We start from the raw sequence: 23,049 nt of genomic DNA on the forward strand, positions 1-23,049 counted from the left end.
AGTCAGTGTGCCAGTGGGAGAAGCTTGCTCTAAGTGGAGTAAGATTCTCCGCTTGGATTTTGTGTGCCAGTGGGAGAAGCTTGTTCTAAAATGTTTGTATGACTGAAAGATACTTGAAATGTGCATAGCATATTTGCAGTCTGATTCTAAACTCATTAGAGAGAAAGTCCCTCTGATGATTTGTGACATACAAGCCAAGGAACTGGCTTTCGGAAAAAGTTATGGTTGAATCTCATGGCTCTTGTTCAGTGCCAGATCCAATTAATCTCACACCAGATCTCTGTTGAGGCTGCTGCCTGTTGTCCAAGTATTGTCAATTTGTTTACTGTCAGCTATAGCGGAACTTTCTGGTCTCATCTTTCCCCTAAGGATGGCTGTTTGTTAGTATCTAGCTAACCATTCTTCTTTGCATTATATGCATGCCAGTGTTTCTGCTGGTTGGAATAAGTCAGTATTATGATGTGTTTGGGGACATCATGTGGCCAGAGCCATTCTGACTATTAGACCTTGTTTTCCAATCCACAGTCACAAGAGTTGTGCCCAGAACATTTCCAGAAGTAATCCGAGTCTTTTCAGGTACAGCATTCAGAAATACATTTTAGTAACAGAGATGCGTTTTGTCTGGGTGGGGAAGTTCTGGAAGATTTATTTTGTAACTAAATGAATGAATTGTAGGACAATAGAAGTTAAAGCGCTTCCTATCTTAAAACAAGCAGAACATAGGCTGAGCAGATGCATGAGAGCAGCCAGCAGCATTCTTAGACTCCTGTAGATTATTCCCATGTTGAAGTGACTGCAGGGTGTTTGCTGCATCAGTATGAAAGAAGTTCCCCAGGAAGTGGAGTGCATTAGGATCTACCCATGTTAAACTGGATCATGCTCCCCCAATTTTTGCAGTTGGAGAACTATCGTGCATTATGTCATAACCCTCTGACCCATTTTCACACATTAAATTAGCATTATGGGAGGAAATCTTTTCCATGGAAGGATTGGAAAGATAGGGGGATTTTTACTTTGGGTCAATTGATAGGTTATAATGAGTTTTTGTCATTTTCTCAGCTGAGGCTTTGATATGATTTGTCCACTTTTGCTGAATGGCAATATTTACTACATTTGTGGGTATCAAAGTATGGCCCTGCAGCATTGAGTGTTTCAGTCTCCCACACTTTTTGGAAACTCATTGAGTCTATGCAAAAAACAAAATCTACAATATTTGTTTCTAAATATGCAGAATCTTAGGAATGAATGGAATAAGAAGTTTGCCCAGTTTGGCAAAGCAATGGGATAATGCCTTAATGCTATACCAGCTACTTCTATGGATCCTAAAGTGTAACTTATTCAGCAAATAAATATGTTTAGGTATTTTGGATAGCACAGTGCCTTTCTAGTAAAGGAAAAGTACAATGTATAATTGCTGGCGCTGTAGTTTACAGAATACTTTGCTATGGTTATGTTCAGTTATTTGACCTTTTGGGGAGGAGATGTTTACATACTTTTAAATTACTTGTTTGTATCCCGGAATCTAACTGGTGGTCAACGAAATGAACCCTCTGTGTCTTTTCTATGCCTTTACTATAGCTAAAAGACTTACGTTACAACATTGGAGAGACAAATGCCCACCTCCTATAATTCAATGGATGGAAGATCTTACAACTTTTATCTATAGTTGAATGTATGGCATGTAAACAACTACTGTGGATGGACTTATTTTTAGATGTTTGGAAACCTTTAATGGATGCTTATGTGTAGATTTCTCACTTGTTATTTCTATTATGTTTGAGGATTATTTTTTATTTTATTTTCAAATAAAATAAAAGTTGGAAAAAATAATTACCCCAAGAAATAGAATATAACACTGAAGGTCAATGAGCCATGTGTGGATGCTAGTAACACGCAGTCTATAATGTTCATAGATACTAAGCACTTTTGTGGCAAAGAAAGTTTGAAGACATTGTTTGCCTTTCTTCCGTTGGGATGATTGGCTGGTCTGTTAAAGGAGGAGATGTCCCCCAAATCTTGCATCAGCTCAGAAGAGTTCAGTGTAAGGCTTATATAGAATGGATATTACTAGGGTTATGGTCAAACTTACCTATTGTTGCCATTACCCATAACAAAATCCACAGTGACTGTGCCCTAGAGAAAGTGTGTTGATTCGAGTCATTTGAGACACTAGAAGGGGGCATGAGTATAGTAAAGAGGGAAGTCTTGGTACTGTCCAGAGAGTCTTCCTGTGCTATAAGGCTATTTAACCTTCGTGGGCCTTGCTGGCCTATTCAAGGGATAGAAATATAGGAAAATGTCAACCCTAGCATTTTCTTTATTAAATGGATGCGCTAAAGTATTGCTTTGGCTTTGCTGAGAACAACCATGGTTTGCAAATTGCCATTTCCAGTAACTTGTCAAGGTGGAGTTTTATTGGTAAATTTGTGGATAGTCTATACATGCATAAGAAAGAGCTGCTAAGGACAGACCAGTTTTTACACTTTCATTGTAAATTAATGGCTGAGGGACTAAAATTCCTTATCTGTTTTAGGTTGAAGAGAAGAAATCAAGAAACGGTGGTTCTTTTCCAGTCAACTGTTACTACTTGTATCTCATTCACAATGAACTGCTAAATACTTAGCCTTGCTCACCAACTTTGAAAATGTCTGCTTTTTAGTATATGCATTTCCTGTGGGAGAATGTGTGATATTTAAGAGGAAATAAAATGGCTAATACATAGCCAAGTGACAATTCATTCCTTCAGGCAAAAGTCATAATCATAGAACTGTATAAAAAGCTTTTGGAAAGATTTGGTCAGGCATAAATGTTGCCATGGGGTGTGATGAGGCAGCTCAGGGCCAATCTGATTTTGACTAGAGGCAGTGGAAATTTGGGGTAGCTTCACACTATGATCTCCTTACTCTGCTACAGGATTCCTTTTCTGCATTCTGGTGCAAGTGAAATTGAAACAGGCCCCTCTTAATAATCCATCCCTAAGATAAGATTGTGCTACTTGTTAATTTGGAAGGGAGCCCCTTTCAGCTTCTCACTGCGTCTTTTATTTTGTTTGTCTTCAGCCTAAGGAATTACTTCATGTTCTCTGCCAGCTCCAGGGTGTTCTCATGAATAAATGGTTAATTGTTTGCTCTTGTGGAGAGCACTTAAGTAATGCTTTTTATTGTATAGTTGTGTTGACCAGACATTGTCTGGAAATTCCATTCTCAGAACTTAATTTCCAGGCATCTGCGGACCCTACTTGGGTTGGGATCATGAGAATAGGCATCGCTATTGTTGAAGAAGGAAAAATATATTTAAAGCCCTTCAAAAGTTGGAACAAGATGTTTGAGGGTCATGTTTCTATTGATGACTGGAAATGGATTTGGTGTAATAGTTACCCTATTTAATGTCAGTGGCACAAAAATAAAAATTTAAGCTGTATAATTGGCATCTTGTACCTTACAAACTGTTTGTGGTGTTCTAGCAAGACAGACTTGTTTCATCACTTTTGGTCATGCCCAGATATTTATTAATGTAAATTTTTGTTTGGTTATTTTGGAACTTACAAGATAAGCTTGTCCTGGATCTACCGATTTGGTTGTCATGTTATTTAAAATGTGTTGTGGATGATACAGATTTGAAAATGATGTCTTGTTTATTGTAGCTGCTAGACAATGCATAGATAGACCAATGAGATCCCTACAGTAAATGAGTGGTTAGCTTGCTGTTGGCATTTTGCTAATATGACTAAATTGACTCATGGATGCAGATGCTATAACAACACTCAAGTCCAGTTGGATAGATTCATAGGAAATGGTCTATATCTGTTATGTCATGGAATGATAAAGTGAAGCCATTTGTTTTTATTCAGGTGTTGTAAAATTCATACATGTATGTGTATACAGTGGAAAATAGGTACAAAACACTTAAGAGAATTTACATGAAAACTCTTAAAAAAGGCTGATATAAGTATACTGATGTAAAGAGATTTTTCTCATTTTCTGTGGCTTCTTCCATATTCAGGTCTAATCACTTTGTTGGCTGATCTCTTAAGGGAAGTGATGTTATTGGTGGTGATCAGAGGAATGAGCTGTTTGAAAGGGCAAGGAAATTGTGTTGCTGTAAAGCATTGTGACTTGTGGCTGAGATCAATTACAGCACAAATTCCACTGGAAATGATCCCTGTGGGACCGTGGGACCCTGTTTCTTCCTCTTCTATTCTGCAGCTGCTGCATGTTCTCTTCTCAATCACCAGTTAGTTCAGTGGAGCGCCGTCCCTCTCATTTGTGATCTTTGCAGATTGCTCAGGAGAGTGCAGCATAGCTGTTCCTTGACAGCCCTTCATCCTAGCCATCCATTACTTCTGCCTTCTGCTTTAATCTCTTCAGTTGTTGAAAGGGAGGCCTGAGGAGAGTTGCCATTACAGTTTTGGTATTTTCAAGCGTTCTCTCTCTGTGAAACTCTTTCTATAACCAGCAATTTAGACTTCTAAAGGATTGCCATATCTATCACATTTCTATCCTACAGTTCTGTCTTCTCCACCCAGCAGTCCTGGAAGGTAGATTTAGGCTGTGGAAGAGACACTGGTGTTGGGTTACCAAACCAACTTTATTTGAACTCCAGTCTCCCTGTCTTGGTCTCACAGAGTCTCTCTACACATTACTAAGTATCTAGGGATGCTCAAGTGAACCTCATTTCATGTGTCCCCCCTCCAACTTTCCATGCATTCAGTCGCACGGTCACACTTCAGTTTGCTCCGTGTCACGTTTGATATCAGTTCCTCCTCAATTGCTAAAAGTATTCCAGTTTCCCCCATATCCAGTCGTTGAAATGCAGGTCTTGATACTTTCTCACACCTTAAAAGAACTGCAAATTGGCAATTCAAAGGAGCCCACAGTACTTGTTCTTGCAGCAAAACAGTGGAATTGGTGCTTTGCCTCCGGAATCACTTGCAGATGCTGTCACTCGGAGCTCTCGTGAAATTGGCATTCATGTTCATTGAGCAAGAACAGCCTGCATGTGAATTGAGGGCTAGACATACAATCCTACACTTGAGCATCCCTTGGTACTTAGTAACATGTAGAGAGATTCACACTCTTAATTACTAAACTACACTGGTTTCCTAAGTGTATTTCTGAATTGAATTGCACAACCCACATTGTGAGAAGCTGTTAGGAAGCAGTCCAAGATGGGTTTTACTGATTACCAAAGTGTACATCCGCATGCACTAGTAGTTGCTATAAATTTGTCTATGAAGGTTAGCACTGCTGAAGAAGTTTTGCATAATTTTACCTACAGGCTGAAAACAACAGAAGGTCTTTGGATCCGGATTCCAAGGTACTGTTTGTATCCTAGATTCTTGTGTCTGGCTAGCTTGCCAAGGGCACATAATAATGCGTGCCTTATTGTAATGTAGACAATAATTAGGCTGGTTTCATGAAGTCCCAAGAAGGCAGTTGTAAAGTACTTACTGGATGTTGAGGTGCTGCAGAACTTGATCCACAGGAGCAAAGCCACAAGATTGCATGGTTTCTTGACTTGAAGTACACTGTTTGCAAAAGCCACACCACATTGAGTTACTTCAGTTTCTAAGGTGTCTTAGCAATTTTAGGCTTCTAGACATTATTATTTATATCATATAGATAATTCCAAAGTAGCCTATAGAGTGTAGATCAATAAATCTACAAAGTGAAGCTAGGGACAGATAGCGGGGACCTGAAGGAAGTCCCAAGTTTGCTGGAAAATCTGAAATCTAACAAAAATACATGGAGGATTAAAACTCACACAATAATAGAAACAATGCCTGTAGCTTTAAGAAAGGAATGCCCTCTGAGCTCTCTGTGGCCATTTTGGAGGTTGTTGGGAAATCACAACAATATTGCTGAGTCTTCCAAGTATTGGTTTCTGTAAAGCAAACCCATGTGGGGAGGGAGGGAGTGTATGTGGGTAAACTTGGAGACCATTACAGACCTGGAAAAGGTGCCATCCCTCTAACTTGTCACATCTCCTGATGGAGGAGGACTCATTGAGAACAGGCCTGGCAGTGACCACCAAAGACATACTACCCAGATTACTTGGCCTGGCCCAGTGGTGGCAGCCACTACATAATTTGATCAGACTCTTCCCAGAGAGAGGCTGCCAGAGGGGGAGAGGAGGGAAAAGGTGAAGAGCAGAAAAAGGTAGATTGGCTAGTGGGGAGAAAAAAAGAAGAAATGAGGAAAAGAGGATAGAGGTACTACCAGAGGAGGGAAAGAGGAAATAACTGAGGAGGGAGGTGCATGGGGAAATGAGATACCCCCTGCAAGTCCTTGTAGCAGTTTAATGTGCAAAGTATTTTGGGAGGGTCTTGTCCAACAATCCTAATAGACAGCCCATTATAATTCCAAGTATGGAACTAAGCTATGAGCAGCTTAATGCTGGATGATTTCACAACATGAATTTGGAGGGGTGTGTGTGTGTTTGAGTGTAAGCATCCTCATGCATGAACCTATGCTGGGAAACTTTCCAATACTGGTACATATGAAATATACTTTCTTCACTTGTGATAACTTACATGAGTGGACACTTCCTCTGTATACAGCACTAGCTCCTTAAAGAGCCTCAATTAATTACTTTGCTTAAGGTCTCTCAATTCCAGCGCTAACAACTTGGCAGGTATTTTGTCTTACGAGGTTAATGGAACACAGAAGGATGGAACAAGCAAGAACCCAGGGTATAGTTATGTAGACGGCGTGTATCTGTGACTATGACCATTGTCCCTTGTGCTCTAAAGCAGTTGTCATGTTCTTAGAGAAGTTTATAGTTTACCTTCATGTCATTTACTGCAAGAGACATGGTACTGAATAAGGTAGTTTATTGATCATTGGACTAACACGGCAGTCTACATCTTCCACTGATCCAGTGAGGAGTTAAAATGCCATGTCCTAAATCATCTGCACACATGAGTGTAACAAGTGGGTACAGAAGAAGAATGAATAAAGCTGAGAGAATGAGGAGGAGATAATCTCATTGGTCAAGGCCTAGATTACCCAGTAGATTAAGGTTCTGTATAGGGGACCCTTCAAACTGCCCAAGCTGTTTTATAATTATCTGAGCACATATGTCTATTCTGCCAGTGCTAGACATCTAGCAAATTTCCAGTTGCTGTGGACATGATGGCTATTGCCTTACTATACAAGTAGAGCAGTGGCCTTGTTCCTAATTAGTTGCCCACACTGCACATTAGTCACCATGTGCGAGGTATTAATGTGCTGGGGAAAAAGTGCCTTGCCTCTGTATAACCATTTCTCTGTACCTGAGAGAATAGTTCAGCTTGCTCCAAGACACATAAAGGCTCCTGAATGTAGATCAAGATAGAGGCCCATGTAGTATACACAATGTGTATTGCATATGTATGACACTCCTGACTGCGGTCTCTGGACAAAGTGTGATATGTTCTTCCCATCCACCCACATGCATCCAGGTTCTCACTGAGTGAAAAGAGAGCCAAATGTATGGATTTCCTTAAACAGCTTGCATGTATTGATAAGAGCAGGCTGCATCTAGTATGTTTTGCCCCCTAGCTATTAGAATTCCTGCCTCCTTGTTAATCTCTGTTCTTACCCATGTGCCTTCTCTCTTCTGGCTGGCTGGAGAAAACTGAGCCAGATTGCAGCGGATCTATTCACTTGAAAGGGGTTGGGACCACCATACAATATTGCCATATGTTGAAGTTGCCTTCCTTCCTACGACGATTCTTGTTAATCTTTATGGGACAGTTCCTACAGAGTTCGGTTTGTTCTTTTATTTTCTTTGTTCACAACAAACCCCACAAGTTCTCTTGATACAATATTAAAATGAAACAAGTTAATTATATTGAACAATGACTTAAAAAAAGAAGTATACATAGTTGGTAGACCCTTTCTGCCAAGGCATTCAGATTTCTTATATATAAGAAAATCTTCAGTACTCTCTGCTCTACGAAGGTCAAGGGGTGCTTCGTCATAGCAGAACTTGGGTTTAGTTTAGTTGGGGGGGGGCGAGGTGAAGCCTTCCCAAAGCACACAGTCCTGTGTCTTAGATGCTTTTTGAGTTCACTGGGCACCATGCTGATCAGGAAGCCCTGGTTTTTCATTGGCGATCACTATTATGAGCTGAAGGTTGTGATGGAGAAGTCCAGTTTTTCTTGTTGTCATTATCAAATGAATGCTACCACTTACCTAGATTTGCTCACTGCTTGCTTGTCCATCTTAAGGGGATTTCTTCTGCTTGATGGTGGTAATTCAATTACATCTCATGAGATTTAATTTAGAACTTTGCTGTTTCTGGCTCAGCATCCTTATTCAAACCCTCTTTGTGACCTCCCCTTGACTGTATGCCGTGTTTCTGCTTCCTCTTGGTTACCAAATGCAAGTGCCCCAGATAATTTATCTCATATACTCAATTTGCTTAGCATTGATTTTTCAACAATGCATTTTCGGTTCATCTGGTTTTACCCTTCGCAGAGTGTTTTCTTACAGTCTAAAGTATTCCAGAGAAGGAATATGTGATGGACACTTCCTAGTAATCCTTTAAGTAAAATCTGCCCCTGGGAATCTTTGTACTCTAATGGGGCCTCTTCAAAGGTCTTTGTGCTGTATCGTGGTTGCATGTGATTTAAAACATGCAAAGTCTCCATTGCTTTCATTTTAATTCAAAACCTCAAGTTATATTTTTCATAAAGAAGGAAATGTGGGGCAAGGAGGGATATATTGGGGGAGATGGTGGCACTGGATGCTAGTGAAGCTTCCATGTTGAATGAGCCCACGGTGAGAAGGTCATGGAAGATCTTAAACAGTGATGTGAAAGGAGTGTGAGAAGGAAAAAGAACACAGCATGGAAGCTGAGCTGGGTCAAAGGAGGATTGATTTGGACGTGGATAAAAGTTCTCAATATCTAGTTCTGGCTGCAGGCTACATTTAGATGAGATACGGTACACGTGATGCTTGAACTTCTGTGTGATTACTAATGAGCAAAAGAGTCCTTCAAAACATGTGCTAGCGTAACAGTAAGGAGGTGTGTGTGTTGCTATACAGTTGTGGACTACAAGTAGCACTACTCGATAACGAGGAAAAGGAAAAAATCAGCATATTCATTGAAGTGGTAATCACTCTGACATTTCCTAATACTTGTGCCAAGAGTTTTTCTGGACAACATGTGGGAGGGGGTCTTTGATACTATACTGACCAAAATGACAGTGAAGTAACGTATGGGCTCATAATTGCTATCCTGCTGTAGTGTTCCCAGAATGTGATTACATGTGCTATCACACACTGAATGACAACACTTGGAAATACATCTCTATGCATTTTTTCTAGTTATACATGAATCTGAGTTTAATTTATTGAAGACATGACAAGTCACACTTTTCCCCAACAATAACAAAAACCTTCTAGACCCACACACTGCAGCAACTGTAATTTTCCACAACTGTTGTTGGTTGCAATTCAAGTCATAACAGTGGGAGAAACCAAGCATCTATATTGTGTGTGTGTGTGGGTATACATACACCTCCACACAGTGATGTGTGTAAATGTATGTTTTATGTCAATATAAAACATGCATACACATGTATACAAAAATTAAATACATTATCTATCACATCTTTGTTGCCAAAGCAGTCTTCTCTTCTTAGGCGACAGGGCCTTCTTCCTCTCTTTGTCCACTCATGCAAAAGTTATTATCACTCATAATAATGATCAACCACCATGAATAGTACAGTCGGCTAAAAGTGAGCTGGTCCCAATGGATTATGGTTGAAATGACAGTAATTGATCATTCTGGTTAAACCTTGGCCACCATTTTGAGTTGCTTCCTTGAAGGAATCTGCTTCTAATCATAAACTTAGAGATGAATGCATCTGGATACATTGGATTAAAGGGTTTTTTTAGCAAACCAATTTCGAGTGCTTTCTTCAACACAATTTTAAACTTAAAGTGGCAGCCATATTTGGTTGTGATGGTTCATTGGCAGGGAACAAAGACAATCAGAACCCCATGAGATAACCATACATTTAAAGTGACAGCAATGCCATTAGTTTCACAAATATACCCTAGTGTATGGGTGGGGCGGCTTCTGCTAGCTAATGTGATTCTTTTTTAAAATTGACTTGCTTAAGACTATGTGACAAGTGAATGTCTTAAAATATGTACCTGCCCTAGCAGTGCTTAAAAAAACTCTCATGGTATAATAAAATATCTCATGGAACATGATAGCAAGATATGCATGCACTATAGACCCTGTGAAGCCATTTGGGAGCTATGAAGGTGTACTGCCTCTATCATGAACAAAGTGTTGCTAGTTGTAGCTCTCTTGTCCACCTCTACGTGCCTATATAGTCAGAGGCCTTGTTTTGCATACTGGCAAACTGCAGCACTCACTGCTGGCCTTTCATTGGATTGTGAATTGAATATTTATTGTCTCAGTGAACCAATCAGGGACTGGTTGCCTACAAGATATGTCTGCTGTTTATGCCAAACATTGAAATTAGCCAGCCTGTATAATCTTGGGGTTTTCTCTGTAAGTTTACAAATATACAATTAAAAAAGGTGCCCAAAAAGATACATGTCCCCGTGGCTGAGAGCTGTATACACGCAATTAAAGTGTCTTGTTTAAAATTCTGAACTGTTTTGGCATTTTTAATAAAGTACAATATATTACAGCCAAACCCAACAAAATAAAATAGAACCAGCTGTTGAATAATGTATTCTGATCCCTGCCACCCCCTCCCTTCCCTGGAGAGAGACAGAGAAAAGAGATCCTCCCCATTGAATAATTCAATTTGTAGTATTAGGAAGCTAACCAATAGGAAGCAACACAACAAGCGTGTGGTGTCAAATGGAGCTGACGAATCCTGCGCTTTGCATTAACAAGAGCACCCTCCTTCACTGGCTGGTGGTTCCTGTGGTTTGTCCAACTTTATGTCAATCACTGAAGAAAAAGGTTAAGGTAGAAAACCAAAGAGGTAGGAAAAAGAGCATATGTGTCATGGTGGTAGATTGCGACAGGCTAGTTATTTAAAGACTACATCTCATCCTATAAACTCCATCTGCTCATCTGCTAACGTGCCAGTTGCTACTTACTTGCAACTATTTGTGTGGAAATCAGTTGTCATGGTCCACCTCACAAATGTTATGTACAAAATAACTATCAGATGCTTTCTGATCCAGTTTCTAGAAGGGAAATAATGACAGTAATATTTTTAAGTTTCACAGAACTCTTCCACTATTGGCAAATAACAGAGAAGCCGCAGCATTGGCTTCTGATGCTCCAAATCTCCTGTTCACCCCTAAAGCTCACTGGGGCAAATTATTTCTTACAATAACTCTGAAAGACAGGTTAAGTGAAGCATGAAGGAGAAAACTTTGAAGCCTCTTGCAAGTTGAAAAGTACTAAAGAAATCCCCATCTTACAGATAGTCTTTAAGATGCCTCAGGACTGTTGTTCTAACAGATTTATTGTCGCATAAGCTTTTGTGAGCCAAGGCTCATTTTGGCAGATGCATTAAGTGGGCTTTGGTTTATGAATGATTATGCCACAATAAATGTGCTAGTCTTTAAGGTGCCCAAGACTTAGCTGCAATACACCAACACATCTCTGGAAGTTATCAGGCAGCCAGAAATGGCCTAGGTCTTGGCTATGGCCCAGCATGACTAAGTTGAATGGGATGGGGCAGGTCAGGAAGGTCCACATGCCCCTCTCCATTCACTTTATATTGCTGGAGGCAACAGCAGCAGCTTGGATACTCTGGGCTTCTCCTCTCTCCTCGTCGTTCTCTTCCACTGCTGTGATAGCAGCAGCAAGGGCTAGTTTATGGCAAGGGAGGCTTCCTCCACCCAGAATCCTGCATACTACTGATGCTGTTGCTGTAATTCAAACTTAAATGGGTAAGCAGGGCATAGAGTTGTCTGGGCCCATTTGGCATCTCTTCCATCCAAGAGAAGTTGGAGTATATATGTATGAAAAGAGAAATCCTAGGAATGGTGTGTGTGTGTGTGTGGGGGGGATGTCTGAGAAAGATAAAGAATGGAGACTCCAGCCTCTGAGCTGCCATCTTCCCTCATCATGGAACAAGTGGGAAAGGCACTTTAATCTGATCATTATGGATCTTGATTGGAGCAGAAGCTACAGGGGGAGAAGAGGGACGGACTTGACCATCTTAAGATAATTTGCTTGGTATTGGCTGAACAAGCATGTGTGGCCGCCTGTCCCTTCCTTCACAGCAATCGTTTTCTACCAAACATACTGGAATCTTAAATTCCACTGCATAAGTACATGCAGTTGCAGTTCCTCACACTCACCCCTTGAAACTCTCTCCTGCCCCTCGATCTGTTGCCTTTGTTACCTACGCTTAGAATGTGTTAGCGTCCTGGCAGAGAGTAGGGGGCCCTCTTTCTTTTTGTTTACTTATAGAACTCCCTAAAGAGCCAGGTTTATGAATGACTGCAGTTAAGATTTGCAGCGAAGTGCAAGAGGACTGTGGTGGGAGAAACTATCATGACAACCACTCACTCATAGCCTACTAATCTACACCTAGCATCTTGAGCAAACTAGCATTCCTTTCCCACCCCAGAGGTGTTTCAGTATCAATAGGCTTGTGCTGGGCTCCTGGGTGATATGTTGGCACTTCATATCCAAGTATTAAGTGTAATTTGTTTAACTGGGGGGGGGGGAGCTAAACTATGTACCCCCACCTGCCTCTCCCCCTCTTGTAATTAATGAGGCATGACTCAAATTTCAATGAAAATGAAGACTGACATGCATGAGCTGCCAATTAAGAAACCCTCCCTGTCCATTTTGCATGCTGATAAAAGTGGAGACAAATTTCCTCTGCCTGTGCACTAAACTACTTAAGGATTTACATTTTTTTCCAGAAGAGATCTGAAGTAGCCAGCTGACTCAGTAGACCACTTGCTGCAGAGGAGCCTTATGCAGAACTAGACCATTTGTGTTTCTAGTTCATCACTATCTGCTACTCCTGGGCAGTAGCTTTCCAGGAATTCAGGCAGTGAGAGATACTTTGAAGTGGAGGCTGCCCAGGGATTGAATCTGGCATCTTCTACATGCCAAGCATAAACTCTATTACCAAGCCACAGCCCTTCACTTAAAATGCACATTCAACAATGCACATCCAAGACATCTGGATGTCTCATTGTGCACAGATCTTCATGCCATCTCAGAGAGCCTTGCTACAAGTGACATTTTACACGTGAAGTATAAAGCATCATTTTCGCAAGTCTTTCTGGAAACTCAAGTTCCTCTCCCCCACCCCTTTTCCTTCTGTTCCTTACCCTTGCTGCCTGAAGAGACAGAGAGAGCCTACGGCAACATCAGCTTTTGCAAATCGTCTTGCTGGGGGGGGGGGGGCGGGGGGCGGAATGCCCCGGAGAAAGCTGAGAAAGTTGCAGCTGCCTGTCCCAAAGATCATTGACTGGAGAAACGATTTGCAAAAGTTGCTGTTGCCGCAGGCTTTCTCTGTCTCTTCAGGCAGCGAGGGGAAGGAACAAAAGGAAAAGGGGTGGGGGAGAGGAACTTCAGTTCCCAGAAAGACTTGCGAAAATGATCCTTTATCCTTCACGTGTAAAATGTCACTTGTAGCAAGGCTCTCAGACATACAGAAAGGTGTCCATTGACTGAGGTCACAGTAGAGAATTTCTCTTCCAGGGGATGACATTACAGCTCTGTCTTACCCAGCCACAGACAGCTCTCTCCCTTCTTGCACCGAGGCTATGCTCTCTTCAAGTGGTGCTGACATATGGAACATATACAAAGCCCAGCATCCTCCTCCCGAAGGAGCTGGCCTTTCCTAGTAATTAGGCTGGAAGAGCTGCTGTCACTCACAGCAAGACACCCTCTCTCTCTTCCACCACAGTGGGTTGGAGGCGACATGCTGCTTTTTTGGATGGATGCTCAGTGGTGCTTCTGCTGCATGTTGCCTCCGGGGCAAATCGGTGAGAAATGAAAGCCAGATTCACAGTTGCGAATTCTTCTCTTGCTGCACAGAAAAGTGGAGGCCAGTTTACACAGACAGCAGAATCCAGTGGTAAAAGCTCTGATCTGTCCTACAGCCAGTGCTGGTGGGGATTGCATGTTTGCATGCTGGCCCAGGCAAAACAATGTCCCTCAATATCGAAAGTGTGGGAAAGAGCCCTTGTCTCTGACATGCTGTTTTTCCAGGTGCAGAGAAATGTAGAAATGTTCACCACTTTCTTCCCCTGCTCCTCAATAATTCAACTGGCCAAGGAGAGGACACAAGGGCAGCACAGTGGTCCACCTACTCCAGCATTTGGTTTCATACAGCAGCCAACCAGTTGCCTTGGAGGGCCAAAAGAGTATAGGGGCCAAGGCCTGATGTTGCCTCTTCGGTGACAATTGGAACATTCTAATTTTTGGCTCCTTGTGTTTTCATCCAAGGATGTCTCATATTATGGCAACCAAAGAGGAATAAAAGGGCGTACAGTACAGGAATTAGCTAACAGAAAGATAAGCACAGGCAAGCGAGGGAATGAAGATCGAGATTCGAGACTTCATTGGTCCAGTTGTCTATGTGAAAATAAAAAGCACTTGACTATATCAGAAAAATCCTCCTAGGTTTCTGGCCAAAAAGTATTCAAAAATCATGACCCATTCTCCATATCTTATTTTAAAGAAGCAGGCCTAACAATGGAGCAAGTCTGAGAGACTCCAGCTAAGTTTGCATTCTCTCCCCTCCCCCAGTCAAGGATGATAATCTACCTATCTAGAAGAAGACAGTTCCCCAACATCAGAAGCTTAAGATGTTAGAAAATATCCAAGAGGATGAATTTTTATAATGTATCCCCCCAAATGTAAAAACAGTGCTGATGAGTACATTTGTCAGCAAAGTAAGAAACTGGGCAAAGACAAAGGAAGTAAGCATCATTCAGAGATGCTAGTAATAGAAATTGATTCAGCTTAGAGCCAGGACGATGTACCAGAGCCAGAGATGTTGGACCTCCTTTAAAATAAATGTGGTGTCATCAGTTTCCAGAACTCCCTTAGCCAGAGAGCCTCGACAGCAAATTCTAACCAAGATCATTTCTAAATCATAGTGAAGAATAGCTAGTAAAGCTAGAAGAGACAGTTATATGGATCGTCTCTGGGCCTCCCTGTATAACCTAAACAAGGGAATGTCAAGCAATGTGACATACACTGCCGTTGTTTGGCCAACACTTTGAAACAATTACTCTATTTTCTGTCAGCCTCAGAGATGGAAGAAAGGCAGGAGAGTCATTACTGCAATGTTTAATTTGGAAACCATGAACTTTTCTGTAATCACACTTAATTGGACTGTATTCATTAGTATTGCTCTAGGCTGATGTTTTTCTTTTGTGTTTGTTCCATAACTGGAAAAAACGGGATTCTGGATTCAGTCTAATGAGACCATTTGTGTCTGCAAGGGAATAGCTGACGGGTGCTTAGATTGTTCTTCCAGCAATGGCTAAGCAGTAATTTGAGACAAACAGAAAATTAAGCATTGCACATGGCTTGTAGAATCCCAGCCTTTCTTCACAAGACAGAATAAATCAGAGTGAAATAATTTTTATGAATCGGTGACGAAGATTTTCTAGAGAAAAACAGCTCTACAAGCCAATTCTAATATAGCTAGTTTTTGAAACAGATGCGTTCCCAAGTCTATGCTAGTCATTAGAAGAAGACCTCAGTCAAATCACATGAAACAGGAGCCTTGAGGGTTACTTTAGTAATGCCCATAAATTGCTGGCTAACTAGCCAAAGTCCTTAACAAGGATAACATTTACCAATATGTAGAAGTGAAATGGCTTTTTTTTCTCAATGACATAAAAGAGTAACAGTAAGCATCAAAAAAAACAGAAGTTCCACAATAAGAAAAGTCACGTTCTGGATTTGATATAATTTATACTGGATATGTTTGCACACACTTGCTCTGTATGTGTGTGTGTATGCGTGCACACGTGCAAATGTATGCATATGTATCTAGCATAAATTATACTGACCATAGAACTTTGCAGGGGCCTATACATCACCCAGGGGGAGGGATACAAGTTAAGCAAAGAAACATCTTGATACTTGGCTTTTATCTTAAAAAAAAAAGCAAATGTATAGCCCATGTAATTGTGAAGATAGCCTTGATGTTGGGTGAGCTGTATCCAGCAAAATCTGCAAAGCTGTGGGGAATTCATGGGCCTCAGTGTCTTTCATGGATCCTTATCCTGCACGTTATGGCTGTATCCAGATATCACTGGATATTGGGCCACTATTGTACTATAACAAGCATTTGTAACTAGACTAGGTTGTCCAGGCATAATTCAGTTGCCAATTATTGATATAGCACAATCAATGATGTCTGGGTACAGCTCATGACTAGCAGAAACAGAATACATTATGGAAATTTGAGTGCATGTTAAGGTTGCAGAATGTAACTTTCCTTGATGCAGAATTTTGATTTTGTTTTTAAAAGAGCACCAAGTACCTTGAGCACCTTATGGCCCATACTGGTTTATATTTGCAATGGACCACTATATAGCGGTTCCCCTGCCTAGTTTCCATTTTCGCCCATTTCTACAGATATACTTATTGAACTAGGAGGAGCTGAAATATTCTCTGCTTGGGCAATTTCTGATGACAGGATGGCATGGTAAGATAACCCATGTAACTTATGTAGTATTTGCCATGGGAATTTTCAGTTGCTTTTGAATGCCTCTCTGAAGTTAATACGGAAGAGAAAGCATTCTGGGCTGGGGTGGTTTCATATGCACAGAACAAACCCTTGTGTGTGAAAACAGCCTTATCTGTCACCACATTTAATTGTGGTAGATTCCTAAGTGCAAAGGAACTTGTGGAAGAAGGAACTGTCATTACCAAAGGATACTCCCTTCTTTGCTCTTCTCTTGAACACTCTCCATCCCTGGCAAAGCTGAGGCAACACGCCGGAAGAGCTGAAGCAATATGCGGAGTGTCAGACAAAAAAGGCAGACCAGAAGCAAAATGTAAGCAGAAAAATAACTTTGTTGTGAAATGGGTTAAACAAGCCGCAGAGGACAGCCTATCTGCCCACAGGGAACAAGAGTTGGGGGTTATTCATACATGTCTCGAGGGGCAAGGGAAGTGTCCCGAGTCCATGAAAATAATGGTTGCTGGTGCTTAAAATGGGGGTTATGTCAGAGAAGCTCCAGTGGCAAAGAATTATAGAGTTGCAAGGGACCAAAAGATTAATGAATTCCCACATATGCACAGAGTGGCAGATCCCTATACCCTCCCATCCCAGTCTTCAAGGGTGCCTATGCTGAGAGCAAGGGCATGGCAAAAATATTTACAGATTAAACACCATGACCATCAGCAAACAATGCAAGCCACATGTTGTCAAGGAACTAGGTTGTCAAGTCATAATTCAGTTGCAAAAACTTGGAAGTGGGGCACATGATCAGTTAATGTTCATAAATAGCTCTTCTTTCAAAACAAATAGGATTACCTCTCTGTAAGACCTCCTGGGCATTTGATGAAGTGAGTTCTTGAGTCCAGAAAGCTTATGCTGGAATAAGTTTTGTTAGTCTTTGAAGTCCAACTGGACTCCTGTTTTGTTTTGGGTTAATCAGGCAGCCTTTAGGCTTCCATCAAACTCTACAAGCTGATGAGTGGGCAAAATAAAAGTGCATTTAAAATCAAAAGATCAGCTACCAAAAGAATGGCAGTTGACCTAGATTTTGGCCATATTACGATAGCCAAAGGCCATTTTAAAAATGTTGGAGGTAAAAAGTCTATCATATATTTGGGGTCCATGGGTAAGCTAGAATGTATTGGAACAGGAAGGGCAGGACGTGTAATGAAAGGTTCAACATGCCGCAGTGCATAATTCAATTCAACCTTCATTAGACTGGAAAATAAGAATCTGATCTGAGAATAAGTTTTCCTCCTTGGTTTGTCAAAAGCTCTGCCGCAGCCTTTAGGAACTTTTGATTGATGCTTGACAAAAGGGGGAAATGGTCACCTTTTTGCCCAGTTCTAACATTTCCGCCCCCCCCCTCTGTTTAAGGGCAAGGATCTGTTTTCATGAGATACTCAGTTTGAGCTTTCTTCTGGAAAGCCTGTGGCTATGTAGTGAATTCCTGTTCCAGCTTCTTTTGTTCTCTTACATGTGCTTTGGGTACAATGGGGACTAGCCTCTGCCTCCCAATCCCTTAGATACAGCACTAGAAAACAGACATTGATTTTTGGAAGCCTGTGTTCAAAGAAATGTATATTCTAACCATCGCTCTCTCATAAAATGGCTTTCATTAGCCTTTTCACAGCTATGCATTCCAAGTGATCTGATTTCTAGTAATAAACCTATTTTTATCTACTGTATAAACTTGCTTTGGATTGTCAGTGTAGTTACACATCCCACTAATTGTGGTTTTTATAGAAAAAACTGTTAATTACTATTTTATGAATTTTAACAAGGAAACATTGGAAGGTGCAAGGTTAGAAGCCTATCAGCCATACTTGACCTCTGGTCTCTTGTATTCCCTGCCTGATACTACCCAAGCACCATATCATGACGATGTCCCTGCATGGAGCTAATAATTTTGATTGCTGTGTGCTCATGGCAAATCAGACATGGCATTTTTCAAATGATGGGGTGCATGTAGTCTTCTGAACCTACATATAGGAGGGAAAATGCATCCTGGCATCCAGAATGGATCAAGCTGTCTGTAAAGTTCTTGCCTAGTCATCTTCACCCAAAAAGAAAGGTTCCTTTCTTACCTGTTTTACATTGTATCCTGTTTTTGCACTTGTCTCAATAAACATGACATTCAGCTCTTTAGCTCTCTGTTCCCCTTCTTCAATTGTTATCTGCCTGGGGTGGACACACAGAGCAAGGAAAATGGTAATCGTCTCATTGCAACTAGGAAAGAGGATTTATCTGGGAATGGAAGTTAGGAGTGGGAATGTAGTGAGAAGCTGTAATAATTCCACCAAGCAAAGACCTCTAATTTCACAATGCACAGGGGATTCAACAGTGGTCAATAAGACAAGAGTTGACACCCTAGGGAGCTGTTCCTATGACAACCAGAAGCAGCAGAGCTCCTTTATAGTAAGTGACTTATTGCTATTTTGTATGTTTCTTGTGATTCGGAGAAGTTCCCTCCACTCCATCTATTTTTTCCTATTTACCTCTTATCTGCAAGATCTGTTTTGTTGCCCACTAACATAATAATGACATCACTTCCTCTTTCTGTTCTGACATCATCAATCCATTTGGATGTCTGCTGGAAGGAGTTGAGATCTGTGAGAGAGAAGAGAAATAAAGAAGGTGAGAATCAGACAAAAGCCAGTTTTCCAGTAGTCACAGCTTTGGCTTTTAAAAGAATAATACTTCTATGCGACACTTAGAAGTAACAGCAAGAAGCTTCTGAACGTGTTTGGAAAGGACCTTAGGAAGGACCAGGGGCTTTTGGATGCTGCTCCCTTGTCTACCACTTACAGAGGCATAAGAGAAAATGTATCATTGACATAATGTATGTGAAAAGCTTTGAATACTAAAAAAATGCTAGGCAAAAATGAGTATTTCTATAAGGATAGAGTGAGAAGGGACTGAAGAAAAGCACAAAGGTATGTTTGATGTCTGCTGAGTTTTGAGGGCAGGAAGAGGAGGCCAAGACAAGGGAAATAATACATTTTCTTCCCTGAAGGTGATGGAAGATGAGAATGGTCAGGGAAAGCACAGAAGAGAGAAGGTCAGCGGGAGGTCTAAAAGGTCTTCTTGTCCAAACTGGGATGTTCATGTCAGTCATGTTTCTTGCACGTAACCAAGTTACATCTACAGCTCAGATCACTGTGGTGCCACCCCACCTTCACAAAGGGTAGTTGTTATCATTGGTGGTCTCTTCAAAGATGCTTTTCTGCATATGCCTTATTAGAACAGTTTCAACTTGAAATTTAGTTCAAACTAGTGGACTTGAGGCATTGGCTCAGCGTTTCCTCTGTGGAATTCTACTTCCACATGCAACTCCTTGTATTTTCATAGGAAAATCTACTAGCATTTATTTAAGAGAGGGTTTAGTGCAACTGTAGCAACCAGTGCACGGGCCTCAGACCCACCATGGCAATCCATCCATTCAAAGGAAGGTTTTTAATAAGCTGCTCCATTGCCAGTCACCTGCACAGCCTGACCTCCTCTTGTGACTGCTTTGGCCAACCAGGGCCAGCAGAGGGAAGCAGATCTGCTTTTCTGTCACTTCTCCTTTCCTCTCACATTAATTGCAGTAAGGAATGCAGTAAGTCAGATCAAACAGGAAGAAATGAGTACAGGAAAAGGACAAAGTCCAGCTTCGAGGCTGACAGCTGCAAAAAACTTCTATGATATGACCATCTTTTACAGGGTAGTTCCTTCAGTGTGGAGACAACTTGATTTCTCAGAAGACAGACCGTAGTGTACTATTAGGCGACCTGGGTTTAAATCCCTGTTAAGCTATGAAACTCACTAGGTAACTTTGGGGCAGTTACTTCCAGCCCCATCTACCTCACAGGGCTCTTGTGCAGGAGTAGAGAATCATACACTGCCCTCAGCTCACTGGAGGAAGGACGGGATTTAAAAAAGAGTGAGAGAAGAGTGGCTGGTACAAGGAAAGTTAGTGGGGCACAGAGGCCGTAAAGCTGGATTTGAGTCTGACAGATTTGGGCTTGAATTTTTCCTCTGCCAGGTACTCATTGTGTGGTCCTGCCAACTTACTGGGGTTTTTCTTTTGCTTTAGTTTCTCACTAGTAAAATAGCAGCGATTTGCCTCATAGGGCTGTTAAGATGGCAAAATCAAGCACTTGACAAGAACCAAATGTGTTATATATGCATAGAAGTGATGTGAGGCTAAGGAATAGAAAATTTTAGTCAAAAGGTCAACATGTATCCCTCAATAATGGGTTGGGCTCAGATCACGGTTTCAGATACTGTTGAGAACTCTCTGTTAGGATGCATCTGCAAAGGACATTTTTTCCCAGTGCCAGTTCAGTGTCTCAAACTGGAGTCCACATGGCTTGAGCTGATTTTACACCAACATCACATCTCAGAATGTATAGACCTATGCCACTTGTTGCCTCAAGAATATAACTTAATTTGTTCCTGTATCCATAGTTACCATTTGTTAGCCAGGCCTCAGAAATGTTGGTGGAATGTCCCAATGCAATCTAAATAAGCTCATGTATTACAGGTAAAATGCATGGAAAGGTGTGGCCAGTTCCACTTTCAGGCAACCAGTTTGGGAGATGCAGTGACATTTTTTCCCCTGTGCCTAATCAAAGGAAAGCTAATTTGTGTAACTTATTGCCCATCACCACCCACAGATGTGAACTGACATGTAATAGGAGAAACAGACTCTTCAGCAGGAAATACATTAAAAATCAAGATTGATGATCTATAATTGCTACTGTTGGTGGGAAGGTCTGATGAGGATATCTCCTGTTCTGGATGGGGTTACCCCCCCCCCCCAGAGAAGCAGTTTTGTAGCTTGAGGGTGCTGCGAGATCTATGCCTCCGATTTGATAAACTGGTAGCAGTAGTGCCCAGTGGCACTTTCCTGGGCAGGAAGTATCTTGCCACTGTGGTGCATGCCCTGGTAACATCTAGATTAGATTACTGCAAATGCACTCTACATGGGACTGCCCTTGAATACTGTCTGGAAGCTACAAAATGCTGCAGCCAGTTTGTTGAGTGGAGTAAGTCATAGGGACCATTAACTCCAGTCTTGTTCCATCTACACAGGCTCCCAGTTTTCTTCCAGGCCCAGCTCAGAAGACCTTTAAAGCCCCATATGGCTTGGGCCCTGCATACCTTAAGGACACCTTCTCCCACATGACCCTACCTATCCATACTGGCCATCTTTGGAAGCCTGGCTTTGGGTGCCCCTGCCATCTGAGGCTAGATGGGTAGCAACCCCAAAAAGGGCTTTTTTGGTCTAGGCACCAAATTTCGGAACTTCCTTCATTTGTCTATTTCTGTTAGTGTCTTCCACCAGTAAGTGAAGGCTTTTTTGTTTTGTTTGGTGTTCCCCCCATATATCTTATTGGCCCGCCTCCCTGTTATGTTGTGTTTATATGTTTTTATTGCATTGTTAAATGTTTTACTTGTACATTTTAAATGCTGTTTAATGCTTTTAATGTTTTAATGCCTTGATGTTCGTTGCCTTGGGGACCCTATTTGGATGGAAAGGTGGCATAAAAATGTTTTAAAATAAATATTCTGTGCTTCAGCCCCCACCTCCTCAGCTTGTGCACCATTTCCCCCAGATTGCTTTCTCAATCTTTTATTAAAATTAGCAATCGAACATCACACATGGCACAGAGTGGTAAGCTGCAATACTGCAGCCTAAGCTCTGCTCACAACCTGAGTTTGCTCCTGGCAGAAACTGGGTTCAAGCAGCCGGCTCAAGGCCTTCCATCCTTCTGAGGTCAGTAAAATGAGTACCCAGTTTCCGGGGGGTAAAGTGTAGATGACTGGGGAAGGCATCGGCAAACCATCCTGTAACAAAAAGTCTGCCAAGAAAACGTTGCGATGCGACGTCCCCTCATTGGTCAGTAATGACTCAGTGTTTGTGCAGAGGCCTACCTTTACCTTTATATAGCATTATAACATTAAAACAATCTACCAACTTCTTCTGAATTCCCAGTTACCTTTTTCAAAAAAGTAAACCTTTAACTTATTTTGTTGCAGAGATATGCCTTTCCCTTATGTCTCCATATTTAAAAGAGCTACTTACTTTTTTAAAAAAGAAAGAAAGCTGGTGATTCAGAGGAGCAAGCAGGTAGATTGTTATAATGATACAATGCTATAGCAATATGTCAATTTCTGATTAAAAGAAAAAGCTCAAAAATCGCTCCGATGGCCTGAGGGGCCTGAACGGTAATTGTGAGGGACTGAGCCAAGGAAAGTGCAGGAAAGTGCAGGAAAAACTACCATGTAGGTGATCTGTAGGCCACTGATAATACCTCTGCTTTTGCCGTTACAATGCCATGCGGAGAATTGTCACTATGTGGCATACAGACTTACAATAAAAAGCATTTAAAGTACATAAGGGGAAAGGCATA

At 41.4% G+C, this 23,049-nt stretch overlaps 1 protein-coding gene across 1 annotated transcript in view; it reads right to left on the reverse strand.

The window, feature by feature from the left end:
• Window positions 1-9,283: 9,283 nt before the first annotated feature.
• Window positions 9,284-23,049, reverse strand: part of RAB6B (RAB6B, member RAS oncogene family) — a 62,837-nt gene continuing 49,071 nt past the window's right edge. Inside the window, exons 5-8 of the mRNA XM_054984251.1 lie at window positions 19,147-19,258; window positions 18,736-18,829; window positions 16,865-16,931; window positions 9,284-10,926 (exon numbers count right to left, since the gene is read on the reverse strand). Of these exons, the coding sequence (XP_054840226.1) occupies window positions 10,862-10,926; window positions 16,865-16,931; window positions 18,736-18,829; window positions 19,147-19,258 (338 nt within the window). The 3' untranslated portion in view covers window positions 9,284-10,861. The remainder of the gene's footprint in view (window positions 10,927-16,864; window positions 16,932-18,735; window positions 18,830-19,146; window positions 19,259-23,049) is intronic.

Source organism: Eublepharis macularius, chromosome 6 (assembly GCF_028583425.1).
Source record: "Eublepharis macularius isolate TG4126 chromosome 6, MPM_Emac_v1.0, whole genome shotgun sequence".
Taxonomy (NCBI): domain Eukaryota; kingdom Metazoa; phylum Chordata; class Lepidosauria; order Squamata; family Eublepharidae; genus Eublepharis; species Eublepharis macularius.